At 39.5% G+C, this 20,669-nt stretch overlaps 1 protein-coding gene across 4 annotated transcripts; it reads left to right on the top strand.

Moving 5' to 3' along the window:
* Positions 1-904: 904 nt before the first annotated feature.
* Positions 905-17,567, top strand: LOC140641983 (glycosyltransferase 6 domain-containing protein 1-like). Of its 4 annotated transcripts, XM_072842602.1 has the most exons (7): positions 905-1,047; positions 1,289-1,500; positions 2,769-2,848; positions 4,039-4,074; positions 7,552-7,599; positions 16,133-16,267; positions 16,698-17,567. In XM_072842602.1, the coding sequence occupies exons 3-7, from the start codon at positions 2,775-2,777 to the stop codon at positions 17,362-17,364; spliced, it is 960 nt and encodes a 319-aa protein (XP_072698703.1). In that variant the 5' UTR covers positions 905-1,047; positions 1,289-1,500; positions 2,769-2,774; the 3' UTR covers positions 17,365-17,567. The 4 variants fall into 4 exon arrangements, with proteins under 4 accessions (XP_072698703.1, XP_072698702.1, XP_072698704.1 ...); XM_072842601.1 differs by lacking the exon at positions 1,289-1,500; XM_072842603.1 differs by lacking the exon at positions 4,039-4,074.
* Positions 17,568-20,669: the final 3,102 nt, after the last annotated feature.

Raw genomic sequence — 20,669 nt, 5'->3', positions numbered from 1 at the left:
CCTCGGTGTCCATCGAAAGATGATGGATAAAGAAGATGTGGTTTATGTATACAATGGAATATTACTCAGCCATTAGAAACAACAAATACCCACCATTTGCTTCGACGTGGATGGAACTGGAGGGTATTATGCTGAGTGAAGTAAGTCAATCGGAGAAGGACAGACATTTTATGGTCTCACTCATGCGGGGAATATAAGAAATAGTGAAAGGAGAGGAACTGAGTGGGAAAAATTAGAGAGGGAGACAAACCATGAGAGACTCCTGACTCTGGGAAACAAACACAGGGTTGTGGAAGGGGAGGCGCGTGGGGGGATGGGGTGACTGGGCGATGGGCACTGAGGAGGACACTTGATGGGATGAGCACTGGGTGTTAGACTGTACATTGGCAAATTGAACTCAATTAAAAGAAGAATAATATAATAAAGGTACACGCTATCTTAAATTAAGAGTGATTATCTCAGAAGAGGGTGATTACATTTGATTATCATTTTCTTGTTTGTGGTTTTATGAACTTGACAAATTTTGTAACATGAAAATGTGTTACTTTGACAATCAGAAAGTACTCATAAAACATTCCTGGAAAGGGTAAGAAGGAATTAGCTTTACCTGGAATAGTTGGACAATGACTAAAAGAGGATGAGGAAAAAGAGGGCTCATGTTTTTTGTCATTTATTGATACCTACATACACTCACAGCACACCATTCAAAATACATTTCTGTAAGTAAAAATCAGTCATCAAGAAAGATAAGGAAGCACAACAAAGGAAGCTAAAAGCAAACCATTTTAAAAAAAACCCTTTTTCAAATGGGACAAAGTTCCACCATCTGGCAGCAAGGAGAACTTGCGACCACATGTATCATTATGACAGTATCATTATGACTTTCTAATGCTTTCATCATCAAGAGTCTGGTGACATCACCACAAGCAAAAGATTCAAACATAAGGAGAGTATTTTACAATATCTGATTTTTAAAATACAGATTCAAAAATATAATGATTGGGAAACACCCTAGGACTTCTTCTTTTTACATCACCAAAACTAAAGGTAAGGCTCTTAGGGAGAAACTGTATAAAAGGTGGACAATTTGGCAAAATCACAGGTAGGGGTCATTCCCAGACCTTGGCCTTAAAAGTATATTGTACAAAATAGGTGACACTTCAACATATTACAGGTCCTTAAGAATAGTATCTTTGAAGGCGCGCTCTCAGAAAATAATCTGATAGATGGACTCTTACCCCATACATAGGATAACTCTTTTTGTTTTTTTTGTTTTTTTTTTTTTAAGATTTATTTACTTGAAAGAAAGGGAGTGCAAGCAGAAGGAGGAGCAGAAGGAGAGGGAGAGAGAGAATCCCCAAGGAGACTTCCTGCTGAGCTCGGCGCATGACATCAGGCTGGATCCCAGGACCCTGAGATCATGACCTGAGCCGAAACTAAGAGTTGGACACTTAACTGACAGAGCCACCCATGCCCCTGTAATATTTTTAAATTTAAAAGGTGAATTTAAAAATTCCACATTGTTGGAACTAAATTGTAGAACTAATTGTCCAACTAATTGTTGGAACTAAAATTGTGTCAAATTCAAGCCTTCCCAGTCTGGTATTGTCTATAGAACAGTCCAATAGAAATATAATGCAAACCACACTTTAAACATTCTAGAAGCCATATCGAAAAAGGTAAAAAGAAGAAACAGATTAAATTCATTTAAATATTTTATTTAATCCACCATATCCAAAATTTCATTTCAAAATTTCATCAATATACACAATCATTAATGAGATATCTTACGTTATGTTTTCAATAATGAGTCTTCAAACTCCACTGTTTGGACTAGCATTATTTCAAGCACTTACTAGTCACTTGTTGCTAGTGGCGACCATGTTGGAAGGTCAGATCTAAGCATCTTGCTCATTAAATAAGTGTTAAAAAAGTAAGTATCAGAGGCCTTCATTTTACTCCAACATATAACCCAAAAGCAGGACTTGTTCTTGGATGATGCCTACTGAAAAACAATTTATGCTTGTCAATAGAAATCCTTTTTCTTACTTAAGTAAACTCTACCCCCGATGTTGGGCTCAAACTGATGACCCCAAGCTCAAGAGTCACATGCTCCACTAAGCAAGCGAGGCACCCCATAGGCAAAGAGAAACCCTATCTAACACCTTCAGCACAAGCTCAGTGCATTGGCTGGAGCCAAATATTCTATTTTGGAGTGTAATGCCTTTAATTTAGATTTTATATCATTGTTTACAAGAAAATACCTTTAAGAGAGCTCATGTGTTTTTTTAGGGTTACTAGTCCTATAGTCTTTGAATAAATTATTAGTCTTAATACCTTTGTGAGGAAAAAATATATAAAAATCAACTTTGAGGGAAGAATATATTCCAGTGCATAAAAACATCATAAGGACCTCATTTTCTTTTCTCAAAAGCCTAAGTGAAAAAGAATGAGAGTTTTACTGCATTTCCTTTAGGCATTCAAAGTGGACTTTGATAAAGGAATAGGAATCTTACAGACATTCTGCATCTGATCTAAAAAGTATCAGTCAGCATCCTGACATTTTTGTAGGCACTTCAAACAAAATATGTGGTTTCCCTAAATCTGCCTTCTTCCTAAAGCCAAGCATTCTAGAATTAGAAATCAGACACTTTGGTGGCCAAATTTCTGTAAATTGATTCCCTGATTAATTAGAAGATGGCAAGGAAGTTGTTTCTTACTTTCCAAAAAAAAACCCCTCCTTTTCTCCTCTTTTTTTTTTTCCCTAGGGGAGAATGAATTCTAAATGGAAGATGCTGTTATTAACTTCATTTGCTTTATTGCTGATGTTGATTAAGTATCATTCCCGGTAAATATAAAAGATTGATGAATCATCATCTTTTTTTAAAGAATTTATTTATTGATCCATGAGAGACCCAGAGAGAGAGAGGCAGAGACGCAGGCAGAGGGAGAAGCAGGCTTCCTGGGGGGAGCCCGATGTGGGACTGGACCCAGGACCCCAGGGTCACGCCCTGGGCCGAAGGCAGATGCTCAACCGCTGAGCCCCCCAGGCATCCCTGAATCACCATCTTTAATGAGTGGCAGAGTTGATCTGAAATGCAGAGTTTTGTCCAAAAATTGTTAATATACACTCCCTAAATTAATTGGAGATTGTCTCCTCTTTGAGGAACTATTTAAATTATAAATATATTCTTTTATTTTTCAACATTCAACAAATATTTATTGAGCATCTTTTTGGCGCCAGGTCCTGTGCTAGGTGCTGGGAAAAGAGTAAAACTGCCACCCAAAGTGACTGCTCTTACGCAGCTTTATATTCTAGGTGGAGAAGATGGATAATAAGCAAAGGAATATATAATATAAGGTCAGGAGCTTTGTATTTTATATAAGAAGCTATGAAGAAAGAAATAAGGCAAGATAAGAACATAGAGAGTGTTGGGCACTATTTTAGGTACATTTTAGCTTAAAGTCATGACAGTGTCCCACCTGATAGGAACAAGACTCTAACCCGCTACAGAAAGAGAGCTGTACTGGGAATCTGTTAAGCTGCTAGAATTCTCTCATAAAAAAATTCCAATTCTCCCCTCCTCCATGCCTTCCTCTTTATTCTCTTTAAGCAAACCAATGTTCCTGACTGCTATTGGCAAATCAGCTATATTGTGGGAGTTGATGTCTTTTGAAATGAACCTGATGGCTTTGGTATCATGTTCTAGATGTTACCTCCCAGGGTGTAAAGGACTCGTTGTCACTTGTAATAATATTATTATAATCTTTTTGAAGATAATGGACTCAGTCAATCAGGAACTAGGAGACCACAGCTCGTTGCAGGCCTGGATTCCAGACCTGCAATGCCATGTCAGAACTGGATGCCATGTATCCAGAACCATAGCATTATGCCTGGCATATAGTAGATACTCAGTAATTATTTGGCTAACAAGTGGGTAAGTGAATGGATTCAAATTCCAGATTTTTTGTTATTCCCATTTGCATGGGCATTTGTTCAAATTCAACACTAAAGTATCTTTTTTCATTTATGTAAAGAATAAAGAACCATCTACAGGAGACAAATCTCTGCTGGTAAGAATCTTTGTTCTGTAAGTAGTCTACAAACTGCACTGAGGGCAAACTGGCTGGAGTCAAGTGAGTTCTAATGGTGATGGCAGTCAAAAGGAGCAGAAAACTGGGCGGAAATCTCTAGAGACAACCATAGACAAATTTCCTGAGTATCAGTTTGGAAATATTTGAGGCACGTGTACATGTACCCGTATATGAGTTTGCATGAACATGTGTATGTGCAGGTCTCCAAATTTTGCTCCCTCAACACACTCACCTGCTTATACCGGACAGATTTTTTCGCATTTGCTATAGTTTAAGTATCTCTGTCTAGATGATATTTTCCTGTAGATTAATAGGCCTTGTAGTCCGCCATATTTTCTACAATGACCATTGTGTAGAACCCAAGAAATTAATGAAACCAACTCCCCCCCCCAAAAAATAAGCTTTTAAAAAAGTTCTCTACTTGTCACTATCCATTTTTAATGAAGTTAATCATGGACAAATTAGATTTTGAAAAAGCATGAGTATTGAGCAATCCTATATTAAAATATTTTTGGCTAAAAACACCTCTGAAATGTCAAATTGGATGCACTTTCAAAGTTATTATTTAATATTTGATTTTGTAATTATGGATTCACAGGAAGTTGCAAAGACAGTAATGAGGTTACATGTACCCTTCACTCAATTTCCCCCAGTGTTAATCTTACATAATTGTCATGCAATATCAAAATGGGAAATTGATGCTGGGGACAGTATATGTATATAATTATACACCATCTTATGTGTGTAGGTTTGTAGACTGCCACAGCAATCAATACACAAAACTATTCTATTACCACAAAGACCTCATCTGACCTACCAATTACACTCACTCCCAACCTCCTCTCCTCAACCTTTTCTAACCCCTAGTATCACGAACCTATTTTTATCTTTATAATTCTGTCACTTTGGGAATGTTTTATAAATGGAAGTATGTGATCTATTGAAATGAGCTTTTTTTCACCCAGGATAATGCTTTTGAGATCCAGCCACCTTTTTATCTCAATAGATCACTCCTTTTTTGTTGCTCTGTAGTATCCCATGAAGGGATGTGCCAAAGTTTGTTTAACCATTACCTACCTATTGGGGGAGTTTTTTAAAAAAAGGCTAATTTCCTTATTTGAGAGAGAGCATGAGTGGGAGCAGCAAAGGGAGAGGGAGAAACAATCTCAAGTAGACTCGCTGCTGAGCACAGAGCCTGACACGGAGCTTAATCTCATGGCCCAGAGATCACAACCCAAGACTAAACCAAGAATCAGGCACTTAATTGACTGCTCCAACCAGGTGCCCCTACTGGGGGACATTTTGGATGACAGCTCTTTTCTTACAGCATCTGAAAAATATTGTTCCACTTCCTTTTGGGTCCATAGTTTCTAATAAAAAAAAATCCATTTTCATTCAAATTAATTTTCCCCTATAGGTGAATCATTTCTGTTTTAAAGATTATTTTCATGTTTAGCTTTCTCTTCACCTTTAGCTTTCAGAAATTTGGCTAGTCATGTTACTTTGCATTTTTTAAGATTATCCTGTTTGGGGTTCACTCAGCTTCTTGAATCTGTATGTTGGGGGGCATGTTCAGTCATATTTTTAATACTTTTTCAGCCCCATCTTCTTTCTTTCCTTTTGGGATGTTAGATCTTTTGTTTTGGTCCTACATATCCCTGAGGCTTGTTCTTTTTCCCTCCCCGCTCCCCCCCCCCCCAGTTTTTTTCTGTGGTTCAGGTTGAGTGATTTGTTATTCTATCTTCAAGTTCACTGATTCTTTCCTCCATCCTCTCCATTCTGCTGTTGAGCCTATTTCTTGAGTTTTTATTCCAGTTTTATATGTTAAGTTCTAAAATTTCTATTTGGTTCTTCTTTACATCTTCCATATCTTTAATAAGACTTTCTATTGCTTTGCTGTGACTTCCTATTTTTTCACATTTCAAGTGCTTGCAATTTCTCATTGAAGCACTTTTACAAGCAGCTGCTTCAAATTCCTTGTCAGATAATTATAATTGTGTTATCATGGCATCTATAGATTATCCTTTCTCAATCACATCGAGATCTTCCTGATTTGTGGTATGATAAGGGATTTGTTTTCATTGAAACTTGGACAATTTGGGGTATTACAAAACTCTGGGTCTTATTTAAATCTTTTGTTTTCACAGGCATCCTCTAACATTGCTGCAGCTGGGAAATAGAATGGCACCGCCTCATTTCTGTCACTTGAGGGATGAAACTTTTGACTCTTGACTCTGCCTCCCTTGAAACCCAATGAGGAGGGGCTCCTTGTTACTAATGAGCAGGGATGAGAGTTTGGGACCCTCATGTGGTCTTTACTGACACAACCACAGGGGGACTGCTACAACTGCTGAGCAGTGGTGACAGTTGTACCCCCATTAAACTCCTTTAACTCCACACCAGTGAGGGAGGGAGGGGATTTTCATTTATGGTCTGGTGAGGGTAGAAATCTAGGCTCTCTACTTGGCCTTTGCTGGAGAGATGGATATGGGGCCATGGTTTTTCCATAGTATAGGCCTGGAAACAAGTTCTCTGCCTTGGTGGGTGGCCCTTAGCTATCAAGAGCAGCCTTTATTCAGGGCTCTTTTTTTTTTTTTTTTTTTTTTGTCTGTGCCCATGCGTCTCTGGATTGCTGGCTTCTCTGGCACCCAATCTGGGCTATATGTGCCAGAAAACCTGATCTGCTTTCTTCTAATCTTCTATCAGAGTCTTCTTTTGTTTTATATGTAATCTCCCAGGTTTTTAGCTATACTTAGTGTTGGGAATGGGGAAAATTAGTATCTCTTCCATTTTTCTAGAAGTACTAGTCACTTAAAGTTATTCTTATTTTACAAAATATCCCCAGTTTATGAAAGTGAAATTCCTTCATAGACTTGTTAATTAAATAAATAACTTAAAGGTAAAACAAGATTTTAGGTGGTTCCTATCTTTAAGTGAAAATTAAAGATAAACATCTAGATCCCTACTCTAACCCCTTTAACACATAATTATCTATCACATAGTAATACATGATAAATGAATTAAACAAATCTGTATTTTTGTCTAAATACACATTATTTTTCCTGCTCTGTTAATTAAAAAAATATATCCCCCATTCAAGACCCATACTGTTTGCCATACTTGCCTACATAACTTTCCTGAACTAGCTCTTATCCTTCCAGACCCAGTTTACATATTTCATCTCCAAGTACTTTCCCTTAACCCCATATCTAGGTTGGATGCACTGTTTATATGCTCCCCTTGGAGATGTGTTTTTCCCTATTAGTAGTTAACACTCCGTACTGTAATTGTACGTTGACTGCTGTCTTTCTAGCTAGTCGATTGGCTTCCTGAGGGCATCTAAATGTTCATAGTTATAGAACCAGCACCAAATAGTGCCTGCCATATGACAGGGTCACAGAAATTACTTGCTAAATAAGTGGATTACTCTTAACTTGACTTTCTCTTTGTACCCAGGGATCATGAAGCAGAAGAACCTCAGCTCTCAGACTGGTTTAATCCTAAGTAAGAAAAAATATTCTACACACACATAATAATAATAATAATAATAATGAAATAATAATAGACTACTCAATTTAAACGAGGAAGATTTTTTTTTCCATCATCAAATTGTACCTATCCTAGAAGCCTCCAGGCCTTAGGAGTTTGTATTTTTAAGGCTTTTATATATAAACCTGATGTCTATTTACCAAGAATCAGGCAATTGAGGGTCATAATAAGAAAACTGTTATCTAGTTTAACATTCTTGGTTTTATTAGGGGAAAGAAAAAAAATCTTTTTAGTAGCAGACTGAAAATGCCATTAATGACTCCTCTTGATTTTGGCATTAACACTCGGGGGAGAGTCTCATTCTTTATAATGGCTATCAAATATTCTATTTTATGGCTATATACCATAATTTATATAGCCAATTCCCCGTTGGTTTTGAATCATCTGCAATTTGAGAGCTATTATAAGTCCGCTTTGATGAACATTCTCGTACACGTATTTTTGTACCCTTTTATCTGTATGATGAATACTTACTGTAACATCATTAGTTTAAGAGATGTAGACATTTTACATTTTTATTCGGGTTGCTAAGTTGCCTTTTAATAATTATTCCATTAATTTTCTAGTCCACAGTGGATAACTGTAAAAATATTTTGTTTTATAAATTTACATTCTATTCTAGTAGTATTAAACATTTTGGTTTTTTTTTTTTAATTTTTATTTATGATAGTCACACAGAGAGAGAGAGAGACAGGCAGAGACATAGGCAGAGGGAGAAGCAGGCTCCATGCACCAGGAGCCCGACTTGGGATTCGATCCCGGGTCTCCAGGATAGCCCGTGGGCCAAAGGCAGGCGCCAAACCGCTGCTCCACCCAGGGATCCCCTAAACATTCTGTTATTGGCAAAATTGTTAGTTAAAACATCTCAATTCAATTTGCATTTCTGTAAATATTATTGAATTTGGTCATCTTTTATATATGTGTTCTGTGTTTGTATTTCATATTCTGTGAATTCTTTTTTCATATTTATGTTTTTAAAATAGCCTCAAGTGCATAGAATTAAATAATAATCTTTGCTTCATGACTCACTCTCATCATTGTTATGCAAGATCTGCCCACATTATTCGTGTGCCTTCTTGCTTGCTTACTTTTTTTTCTTATTTTCAATGAAACAAGAACTTCAACATTCAATAACTTTAACATCCAGCTCTGCCTTTTCCAGTAACCCCATTCAGTCTCCTCACCCTCCGCCTTGAACCAACCTGCATCCTGAATCCTGCTTTATCATCCCCTTGCTTTCTCTGTTTTTAATATAAATGTAGGTCTTCTGACTGTATTCTGGAAAAAAATACATTTTTAAATTTTAGTTATTGGTAACTTTCTAAAGATATAATGCTGTGTGTAATCACCAGGGACTTATTCTGATCCTTAATATTAGATTGCTAAGATTCATCCAAATTGCATATTACTGTCATTCATTTTGATGGCTGCACAATAGTTGACTATAGAAATATACCACAGTTTGTTCATCCATTGTCTTATTAGTGGGCACTTGAACTGTTTCTAGGTTTGTGTTATTATGATCATTAAGAAGTAACACTCTTGTAAAAGACCTTTCCAAAGAGTTCAAAGAGTTTAAAATACAAAAAATTATAGATAAAATAGCTGCCCAACATCCACCTCTGACCTCACCTTCAACTACTGTTTCCCTCTCTCCACTCCAAACATGCTGGCTCCTTGTTGTTCTTTGGATACATCAAGCATGCTCTCACATGGGGATCTTTGCACCTGAGGTTTTTCTGCCTGGACCATTCATCCTCCAAACAGTGAAACGGCTCATTCTTTCACTTCCCTCAGGACTCTACTCAAATGTTTTTTATCAGTGAAGCCATCTCTAATCACTCCATACACATCAGCACACCCATTCCCTTTCTCCCGTACCCAGATTTTTTTTCCATTGCTCTCATCAACATTTGACATAATGTATATTTGCTTGCTTATTCATTTATTATCCACCTCTCCCATGAGAATGTGCCTAGAAAAAAAAAAAAGCCTAGACATAGTAGAGGTTCAGTCTTTGTAAAATAAATAAATACATGAGACCCTTTGTTTAACTGAAATGATAGCACTTCATAACAATGTAATAGTACTGGTAGAAGGCATTGTGCCTTATTATGAAGCATCACTTTGGCTTTTAGTTTAAAATGAAATTACCTCTTCAATATTGAGATATCAGAGAAGAAGTTCATTTTGGTTCTTCTTAAGTAGAAAAAACTATAAGCTTAAAGTAATACAAAAGAATAAATATCTCAGAACAGCTGATAAAAGTGTGAAAAATAAAAAATTTAAGAGGATTTTGTCTTAAATATCCAAACATATTTTAGCATCCTTGTGATCAAATCAACATGGGATAGATCAGAGGAGTAGTAGAGTATGTATCAAAGTTGATATATAACAAAAAATTGTATTTTAAAATCAGTTCTTCTCCTGAGGGATATATTTGTTTGGACAACCAGACCTTGCATTTTTTAATATTCTGAAGTTTGCGTGCTTGCCTGACCTAGTATTTCTAAACCCTTTTCCGCTTTTTAAAAAAGATCTAACTTACATTTATTTTCACTGAAATTATATGGTTCTGTCGCCACTCTTGTAAATCTGAAACTTAACCTGTAGGGCATCTGGGATGCTAAGCTTGTAAAATGTTCTCCTTTGCTTTTATCTTCAGTGTATCTCCTTAATCCTCTTTCAGTCTGATTAATTTATCTTGTTATGATGAGAATTAGGTGTAACCTTGTGGCTGAAGACTTGCCAAGAGTGGAGATGTTCTCAAAATAGTGACATGTCATCTGTAGTCACAGATGGAACATCAGGTCTGAGAATAAAGATCTTGGTACTTAACTGTCAAAAAAAAATCAGTAAGGAAAGGATGGAGTATTTCATAAATTATACAGATACTAGTGGCAGTCTAAGTAGGTGGTGGGGAATGGGACCTTAATCTTATGGCATAAATAAGGATAAATTCCTGATGGAGGGACACCTGGGTGGCTCAGCAGTTGAGCGTCTGCCTCACGCTTAGGGCGTGATCTGGGTTCCGGGATCGAGTCTCACATCGGGCTCCCCGCAGGGAGCCTGCTTCTCCCTCTGTCTCTGCCTCTCTCTGTCTATGTCTCTCATGAATTAAAAAAATCCTGATGGATTATAGACTTAATTGTAAAAAGTAAAGTGATAAAATTTTTTGTTAGAAAATCAGTATGACGACATGTAAAGTCTAGGTAGGAAGGAAATCTTCTGAATTAATGCTTGAAATCTACTATTTAAAAAGATATATTTCACTATATAAAATTTTTTTACTTTTATTTGGTTTAAAACAAAAATTTAATAGACAAAAAATCTGGGAAAAATGATTTGTAATACGGGTAATAGAGTAATTATCTAAATATAAGGAATTTTTATGAACTGAGAAAAAATAAGTAATTCAACGGAAAAATATGAAACTTGGGGTGTCTGGGTGGCTCAGTCAGTTAAACATGTGACTCTTGATTTCAGCTCAGGTCATGATCTCAGCATTGTGAGATGAAGCCCAACACGGATCTGTGCTGAGAGTGGAGCCTGCTTGAGATTCCTCCCCTCTTCCTACCTGCCCCCACCTCTGCTCATGCTCTCTCTAAAATATATGTATGTATGTGTGTGTATATATATATATATATATATATATATATATATATATATATATATATAAAACTTACATTAGAGCAGATTAGAGATCACCCGTAAGTATATGAAAAGATACTCAAATTCAGAGAAATGTAAAGTAGTGTAATAATGAGCTATTACTTATACCCATCAAACTGAAATCTTTTTAAAGTAATAACCTAATAGTAATGGGTAAATGCTGGTAGGACAGTGAAATATTGCAGCCTAGCCTTTAAAAAAGTAAGTGGATAATTCTTTTTGTGTGTGTGGATAATTCTTTTTTTTAAAGATTTATTTATTTGAGAGAGTGTGAGTGAGTGGGGGGCAGGGGAGAAGCAGATGGAAAGAATCTTCAAGCAGACACCCCGGAGCACACAGCCCCAAGGGGGCTCAATCTCATGAACCATCACATCACAACCTGAGCTGAAACCAAGAGTAGGGCACTTAACCAACTGAGCCACCCAGGAGCTCCAGGTAACAACTATTAAAAATGAACATGTGTATACAGCAATCCTCCTCCTGGGTCCAGCCAGTAAAAGTAACAGCAACAACACCTAAAGACGTAAGATCAAGGTCTGTTGCATCATTTTTCATAATGACAGAAATCACAGAAGTAAAATGAAAATCTATTCATAAGGAAATGGCTAAATAACTGTCCATAGCTTGGAATATTGTGCGGCTTTTACACAGAGTGAATAAGAACTAGCCCCGATAGCCCGGAAGGATTTCCACAAACTTGTGCTGAGTAGAAAGGCAAGGTGTAGAAAAGGATGCATTATCTCATTATAAAATAAACCAGATTTTTTAAAAAAGATTTTATTTATTTATTCATGAGAGACCCAGAGAGAGGCAGAGACAGGCAGAGGGAGAAGCAGGCCCCATGCAGGGAGCCCCACGTGGACTTGATCCCAGGACCCCTGGGCCGAAGGCAGGTGCTAAACAGCTGAGCCCCCCCAGGCTGCCCTAAAATAAATAAGATTTTAAAAGCTGGGATATATGCATGTATTTCAGCATATGTGCATATCGCACACATATTATGGCTAGAATTCTACCAATACGGCAGGAAGAAAAGGTCACGAACTGGCCGCTGACCCTACGATCTGACCATGAAGGAGGGAGGTGGGAAACTCGCCAAGGGGCAGGAGTGCAGATGAGCTACAGCCCCGGGAAATTCTCTGCTGCCACCGTGATCTACCCTCTCAGGGTATATTTAATCTCTAGGACATCACTTCTGCTTCTTATACTTTTTATACTTGTGTTCGGTTTCCTAAAATTAGATACACATCAGTATAACCTTGACTTACAGGAAGAGTCCCCACCCTGTCTCTCCAGAACTACTTTTTGAACAAATTATACCTCCCATGTCAAAGGGACACGATCACACCTCATGATCATGATCACGGTCTCATCTCATCAAATCTTAGAAATAGCTTCTAGCGCTGAAGTCACTTCTAATTCATCTTAGCACCTACTCTCTCTCTATTAAGAATGTGCCTGTCTTAGGCCATGTATAGAATTTCCCTCCTTCATTATCACGCTTCTTTCTACCTTACCCCTGGGATACTCTATAGACTATGACACTTCAGCACCCTCATCTGTGCCTTCCTTCTGCAAATTTCCATTGTTAACAATATACTTTGTCGGTAGGTCACTTTGTATCCTGCTGAGGACCATCCGCTCAGGTCTCATGAAGCATTTTCTAAGCTCCTGAGTTACGGAATCTATCCGGGTATGAGGGAAACAACTCAACTGAGATGAAGTAACTTTAGTGAAGGGATGGTTGGCAGAGATTTGAACAAGGTTAAGAGACCCAGCAAATGATATGGAGGCATCCAGAAGCTTGCAACAGCAAGAAGCTGTGACCATCGTCCGCCTAAAGGGACGAGGGGAGAGACAGTGTTCCTGGAGACCAGGGATTTCTGGAACCAGGAAAGGGCTGGCCAGCAGAAGCGGTGGTTGTATGTGGACACAGCCAGTGTCAAGATCTCAACAAAGCTGGGAGAGAAGAAAACAGGCAGCCTCTTTTCCTGCCCCCAACCTTTATGTTGGTGGAACCCATTGCAAGTCGGAGGGCAGGGAACTTGGGGTGATCAGTCTGCTTCCAGGGCAGGCCAGGTAGAGGCGGGCTGAGGGTGGAGAGTGGAATGGTAAACGGAGAATAACTGATACAATCCATCCTTTTTGCAACTAAGCATCATTTCTCAAATTTGATTTAGATGGAGAAGCTCATGTTCCCCAAACAGGGGAAATAAAAAGTCACATCAATCAGGGGGTATCATCAAGAGGATGGTGATCCAGCCATATTCCCAACCTAAACTGTAATACTTGCGTTGTCTAGCACCCTTCTACAAGGTGGTGAAGGGGGCAAATAATTAACACAGCAAATCACAGCTGCCGTCCCACTCCTGTAGCTGTACAGGTGGTTGGCAATAAAAGGAGGTAGCTAATAATCATCGCCCTATAGTCTCTTTATCCTCTGCAAACCCCTTTGAAGGCCAGAGTTTCCATCTGATAGGGTGACTCAAAGCTCCAGTCCTGAAGACTCTGATTCCCTTGGTGGTCTGACCTTAGGAAGTTGCCACAATTTCTCACTGATCATTATTACTGGAAATGAGAGGAGCAGGGGCAACCCCGAGTCTCCTGCACTGGATATGAAGCCCTCCTCGCCGTCACTGTATCTTCCTGGGGCAGGAGACCAGTCATACCAGTCCGCGCGGCAATGCCGTTTCCTGCCTGTTGGCCCAGCAGCACGGGGAGCCACAGTGTGACCTGCTATCAGGTTAGCAGGACCAGGACTTGTTTACTAGAGGAAAGACTCCTCCCGGGGGAACTGAGAGCACTAAACGTGATGAACCCAAGGCACAACGATGGCAAGTGAACATTCCATAAGTGAATCATTAGACATACCTGTGAGCAGGAACATCCCAACATCCACCTTGTTCTATGAACTGCGCATTTTAGCTTTGGAAGAAACGGTGTGTCGCGTTGCTCCCTGATTCACAGCGTCAAGGGCGTACGACTACAGAACCGTTTCTCCACCTTCTCAGGGAATTCATCTCAGAACTGAGACTGAAATGGAGACTTTTCCTGGCTATTCCACTTTCCACCAAGTCAGCTGCCTCCAGACAGCGCGGCACACGGTCGGGCCAGAGAACTTCATGGCAGCAGGTCAACTGCTGCACCACGTTCACCATGAAATGAGTACCTTGGAAGGAGGCAATGTTACGTGCGACTCAATGGCAGTTAATAAGATATTCTGGGGGAAAAATATTCTGCAAGTCAACAAAGCTGACAGATTTGTAGGCAGGAAAAGCAAATTTCTACCCAGAACATAAAACATTCCCCGGAGGGAAGAGTTTTGTCCTTTTCTTCAAAGTCTAATGTATCAACCCACCATCATTTGGTTGGCTGGTCCCCGTGGGAGACGGTGTCACCCGTGGGCTCTGACGGCCACTGTAGTTGGCAAGTTGGGTGCTCAGCACCGGCTAGAGCTCAGTTTTAGCAAGGGGATGTCCACATCACTGGGCCCACGTGTAAACCCCACTGGACCCCAAGTAGCTGGGCCACCTTACACGGAGACAGTGAGGCAGCCACAGTGGAGACTGGGCAAGGCCTGTCTGCCTCAGGGGATGGACCAGCTCGTCCGCCTGCTGGCCCAGCACCTCCCGCACACAGTGCCCTCGGCTGCAGCCGCCCCCACACTTGCAACAGGAATCTCTGACTCCTACGGGTCTCCTGCTCCCTCCTCTTCTCTCATCAAACAACTTTTAAGCGTAAGTTTCTGACTGCCTTGTGCTTTCAGAAGTTCTTTTTGTTCTACCAGCGAATCTTTGATCTAATGAAGAAAGAGGGATAATCTTCAAATGTTTTTGTCTTCTCAAATCGATACCGATTTGCATCTGTGATGTGCCTATGTCACTGTGATGAGGGCACATCTGGCCAGTATTTAGGTGGAGTTTGAGATTTGATGGAGTCAAAAAGAAGTGTGTAATTATCAACTACAAGAAAGGTTTAAAAATAAATGTACAACAAATAAATGTGGAAGTTTTAAAAAAAAGTCCCTAAAGAATTTTTTTATTATTATTAATGTAGTATTAAGGGTTGCCGAATCTTGTCTGGGTCTGGATTTGTAAATAAAACCTGTAATCACCAAAAGCCAAATGGCTTCTTATTTTGTATTCAATTCCTTCCAAACTGAAGGTGTTAATTTGGTTTAACAGTTTATTGCTCTGCCTCCGGCTGAACTGTTATTATTACTTTTGTTTGCTTGCTGTGTTTTTTATTTGTTTATTATCACTAACACTGCCGCCTCTGCATTATTTTGTTATTATTAGGAGCAAACCTAATACTAGCCTCCTGTTTTGGACTAATCTTACTCCCTTCCAGGTCGCACTGCTGGGCTTGTAGAGCAGCAGGAAGGGTGAGAAGAAGGCAGTGTAGGTCTCCCAGGAGAAGAGGGAGGAGGACACGTGCAGGCAGTGGTGCTGCTCTAGGCAATAATGACAGTCAGAGCTCAAGGGAACAACATCCCTGGGCTCAAAAGGCAGTCTCGGTGGACCGACCGAAGCCCAGACTGGGAAGGCCAGCTGGTTGGCCTTGGATCTGGACTCTGCCCTTTGTTAGCCGTGTCACTGACTCGACCAATCTGCACTCGCATCTCCTCATAAGAAACACAGGGCTATGGTGGTGCTCAGACTGTAGGCCACTGCAAGGGTTAATTGAACGCTGCAAAGCATTTCCTCACCGTGCCTGGCACAGGGTGAGCACCTTATCCTTAGCGATTATCACTTGGCCCACGACTTCTGCTGTCGTGATAAAGTGGTACCTGCCTAATTTGTTTCTTTTTGTTCAACAGAAAACGTCCTGATGTAAAAACAACTGACTGGTTTGCACCGATCATATGGGAAGGAACTTACAATAGACAAGTCCTAGAGAACTACTACAAGAGGCTGAACATCACCATAGGCTTGGCTGTGTTTGCTATGGGAAAGTAGGTGCTACTGACATTCATCCTTTTATATTTTGGAAAAACACAGATGAGCGCCCAAGAACTCGACATCGAAAGAGTTCCTCATAATTAATCCTAATCATGATTTCCGGCAGATTGCATAATCACGTGTATCGGTTATTTTCTCTAGCCACGGCCAAGTCCTTTACACGACTTAGGCCCCTCTTTATTACTATCCACTTAGATCTCTTTTCCTTTCTTCTCAACCAACTTTATGGCTCTTCTCAGGCCCCCAGGCTTACTACCTCCTTTTTCACTAACCAACACAGTTAAGCCTCTAGACCCAACTTCTCTGCTCCTGCCTATTGGTAGTTCTTTAGCAACAAAAACGTGTTAGACAGCATGCTTAAATGACGTGTGTTCTCCTGATGGGTTTTAGCAAAATAAGTGTTTTGTTTTCCGTGTTTCACAGGTTTGTAGATCAGTACCTGCAACAGTTCATCCACTCTGCTAATAAACACTTCATGAAAGGCTACAGTGTTATCTTTTACATCTTGATGGATGACTTCTCCAAACTACCTCCCATAAAGTTAGGCCCCCTGCGAACACTTAAACTATGTATTATATTCAAACAACATACGTGGAAGGACTTAAATTACATATACATGAGGAACTTCAATGTATACATCCTAGAACACATCCAGTATGAAGTTGACTTTCTCTTCAGTATGTCTGTAAACCAGATCTTCAAGAATGACTTTGGGGTGGAAAACCTGGGCAAGTCTGTAGCCCAACTCCACGCATGGTGGTATTTTGGACATGCCAAAAATTTCCCTTATGAGAGAAGATCTAAATCAGCAGCTTTCATCCCTCCTGGAGAGGGAGATTTCTATTACCATAGTGCAATTTTTGGTGGCACACCCGGTGAGGTTTTAGCCTTCACTGAAGAATATATAAAAGGAATTCAAAACGACACCAGAAGTAGACTTCAGAGCACATATGAATGTTACCTAAACAAATATTTGTTTATCAATAAACCCACTAAGTTGTTATCACCAGAATACAATTGGGATCTAAATTTTAGAACTCCCCCACAAATTAAACGTGTGAAGATAGCATGGCAGTCAACAAGTATTTGATGCTTATATTATTAGATTTATGGATTAATAAGTGAATCATCACAATAATTCCTCAAATATAAAACTTATTAAATGTTTCTGTGTTCTAGAAACTTACAAAAATGTGCAATCTTCCAAATAAATTGTTTTTCTCCTTGCAATTTTAAACCATCTAAATCTACCTAAAGTGGATTAAGAATAAATGAATATTGATTTAATGTTAATGTACCAGTGTTGTTATTATCTATATATTATAAATAATGTAGAAATACTTTTAGAGGCATAAAATGAAGAAACACACCCAGATTCTAGTTCGTAAAATAAAGATGGATAGATGGACAGATAGATGATAGATAGATACACATACACATAAATACACAGTGTCAAAGGGATATATGCAAGGGAAAAAATAAATATTCATCAACTCACTCATAAAATACTCTTTTCAAGTGTTGGGAGATATACACTGCTTGTATTTCATCTCGATTAGTATTTAATCTATTATCTGATTGAACTTCACTAAACTAGAGACATTCTACCAAAAACATCGTACCTCTATTGCTACAAAGACATTGGATTCATTCTTTTTTTTTTTTTTTTCGAGGCGGGGAGGAGCAGAGGGAGAGGGAAATCCTGGCAATAATTACAGACGACCATAAGAGGACTCTAAAAGGAAAGCTGACTGGCTAGGGACCTTAGGACTTAAGGAACAACACGTCAGAGAGTTCCCTGGGATTTCTCTTATCTCCCATATATCCCAGACTAGGCACTGGAGAGGCACACAGCTCCACAGAACCACCAAAAGGCAAAGGCAAAAAAAAAGGAAAGCTCTAGGAAAAGCTAGCTAGAAAAGGGCCCAGGAAAGAGGCAGCTCATCAGAGGCCTGGCCTGCTCTGCCTACACCAGCAGCACCTGCACGGAGAGAGAGAGGTAGAGAATCCCACCCAGAAGCTCCAAGAGGCCCAGTGTCCCCTGGGCCTCCACTCAGCAGTAAAGGAAGACCCATTCTAGCATCTCTTGGGACTTTACCCAAGAGGACTACCACCAGAGGCAGAAGGAGGCCCAGGTACATGCTTTTCTCCATCAGGAGCACTGGCAGGGATGAGCACCAGTTGACTTAGAGAGATGGCCCTGGAAAACACCCTGTCCCACATGCCCAGCATCCTGCACCCACCACCTAGAGGCACTGGGGAACCAGGAGAGCCCATTGCACTCCCTCAGACAATAGCAGCAGCGATTAGGTAGGCACAGGGTGGCCCAGAGAACAGGCTCAGGGAAGCACCCACTGTCCCACAGACTGGCATCTCCCCCACACACACCCCCTCTCAGGACCTGCCTGGCAAAGTGCACCCCGGCCCCGCAGGCAGCATCAGTACAATCAAGCAGGAGCCCTGATGGTACCAGCTGAATGAAACGGACCAGAACAGCACTAGACAAGCTCTGAACCCTACATTATCACTGGAACCACAGCCCAGCAAGGAAAGCCAGGGACTATGCACTAAACATAAACAGGGTGACTACCTGCTGAGATAAAAAACTTAAGTAGGATACAAAGTCTCAAAACTTAATATTCAAAATTTCCAGGATACAATAAAAAAATAATTCATACAAAGACAAGAAAAGTCACAAACCAAACAAGAAAAGGCAATCAACTGATGTTAAAATAGAGATAAATCAGATGCTAGAATTATCTGACAAAAATTAGAACAGCCATCATAAAAAATGCTTCAATAGGCACCTGGTTGACTCAGTTGGTGGAGCCTGTGACTCTTGATCTCAGGGTTGTAAGTTTAAGTCCCACACTGGGTGTAGAATTTGCTTTAAAAAAAAAAGTTTCAACAAGCAACTCCAAATTCTCTCAAAACAAATTAAAAAATACAAAACTGGGGCACCTGGGTGGCTCAGCTGGTTAAGCGTCAGCCTTCAGCTCAGGTCATGATCTCAGGGTCCTGGGATCGAGCCCCATGTCTGGGTCCCTGCTCAGCAGGGAGCCTGCTTCTCCCTCTCCCTCCACCCCTCCTCCCTACCTTGTGTTCTCACTCCCTCTGCTCTCTTTCTCAAAAAAAAAAAAATCTTTAAAAAAATCAATAAATAATAGAAAACTTCAGGAAAAAATGTTTATGAAATGAAGGAATATTTAGCAAAAATTATCTGTGGAAGAACACATACCATGTAGCATAATTTATATATTACTTTACAGAATGCAAAGTAGCAGTACATACTGCTTAGGATATATACATAGAGGCAAAAATATAAAGATATAAATTGCAGGGATAATCACCAAATTTGTGATTGTGGTTACCTCTGTGATAGAAAGGAAATGCAATCAGAAAGGAATATGTACTATATTTCATCTGGGTGTGAAATGTCTTATTTCCTTGGTTATTGGTACCAGGGTGTTCATTATAATAGTCTTTACATTTTTATGTCTGAAATATAACAAAAATGACTTTATTGAAAACTTTATTGAGTTGTTGAGATCACTAGGTGACCTCTGTATTTTGTAGTTCAAAAATTTTCACTCAATACCTTAAACAAAGCTTTAGAGCTTAATTTGCTAATTTTTGCTTTCACCTTTGAAGTTTTTAAGTTATGAAATCTATTGCACCTACTGAAGACTATACAAAATGAATGTATTTCAAAAAGAACAAAATATATACATGTAAAATCACCATCTATGATGAAATCTAGAATATTACCAGTACCTAAGAGGAAAGGTTGTCAATGTTCTAGTTCTTCTTTTTTTTTTTTTTAAGATTTTATTTATTTATTTGAGAGAGAGAGAGAGAGAGAGAGAGAGAGCACAAGCAGGGGGAGGGACAGAGAGACATGGAGAGAGAGAGGCAGACTTCCCACTCAGCGAGGAGTCAGATGTGGGGCTCAATCCCAGGACCCGGAGATCATGACCCAAGCTGAAGGCAGACGCCCAACCAGCTGAGCCATCCAGGTGGCCCAATGTTCTAGGTCTTAAATGAGGTAGCAGTTTCTACTCAAAAAGAGGATTAAAACTGACAAACCACTTGCAAAATTAGACCCAGGAAAAACCTCCCACAAATAACCAACATCATAAATAGAAGGAGAGACATTATTACCACAGATATCTCAAATATAATAAAATGATACTTTAAAACAAAAATTTCCAATAAATCTGAATATATGGAAGAAATGGAAATTTTTAAAGAAAAATATAAAATTGCAAGTGACACAGGTAGAAAGGGAAAAATGAAATATCTTAAAGACACTGACTCGGGTGGGGGGGATAAGTCTTCCCTCAAAAATAACTAGGACCTGGGTGAAACCAGTGATAAGGATTAGGAATTCACTTA

This window comes from Canis lupus, chromosome 10, assembly GCF_048164855.1.
Source record: "Canis lupus baileyi chromosome 10, mCanLup2.hap1, whole genome shotgun sequence".
NCBI lineage: Eukaryota > Metazoa > Chordata > Mammalia > Carnivora > Canidae > Canis > Canis lupus.
This window is presented reverse-complemented; position numbering and strand designations above follow the sequence as displayed.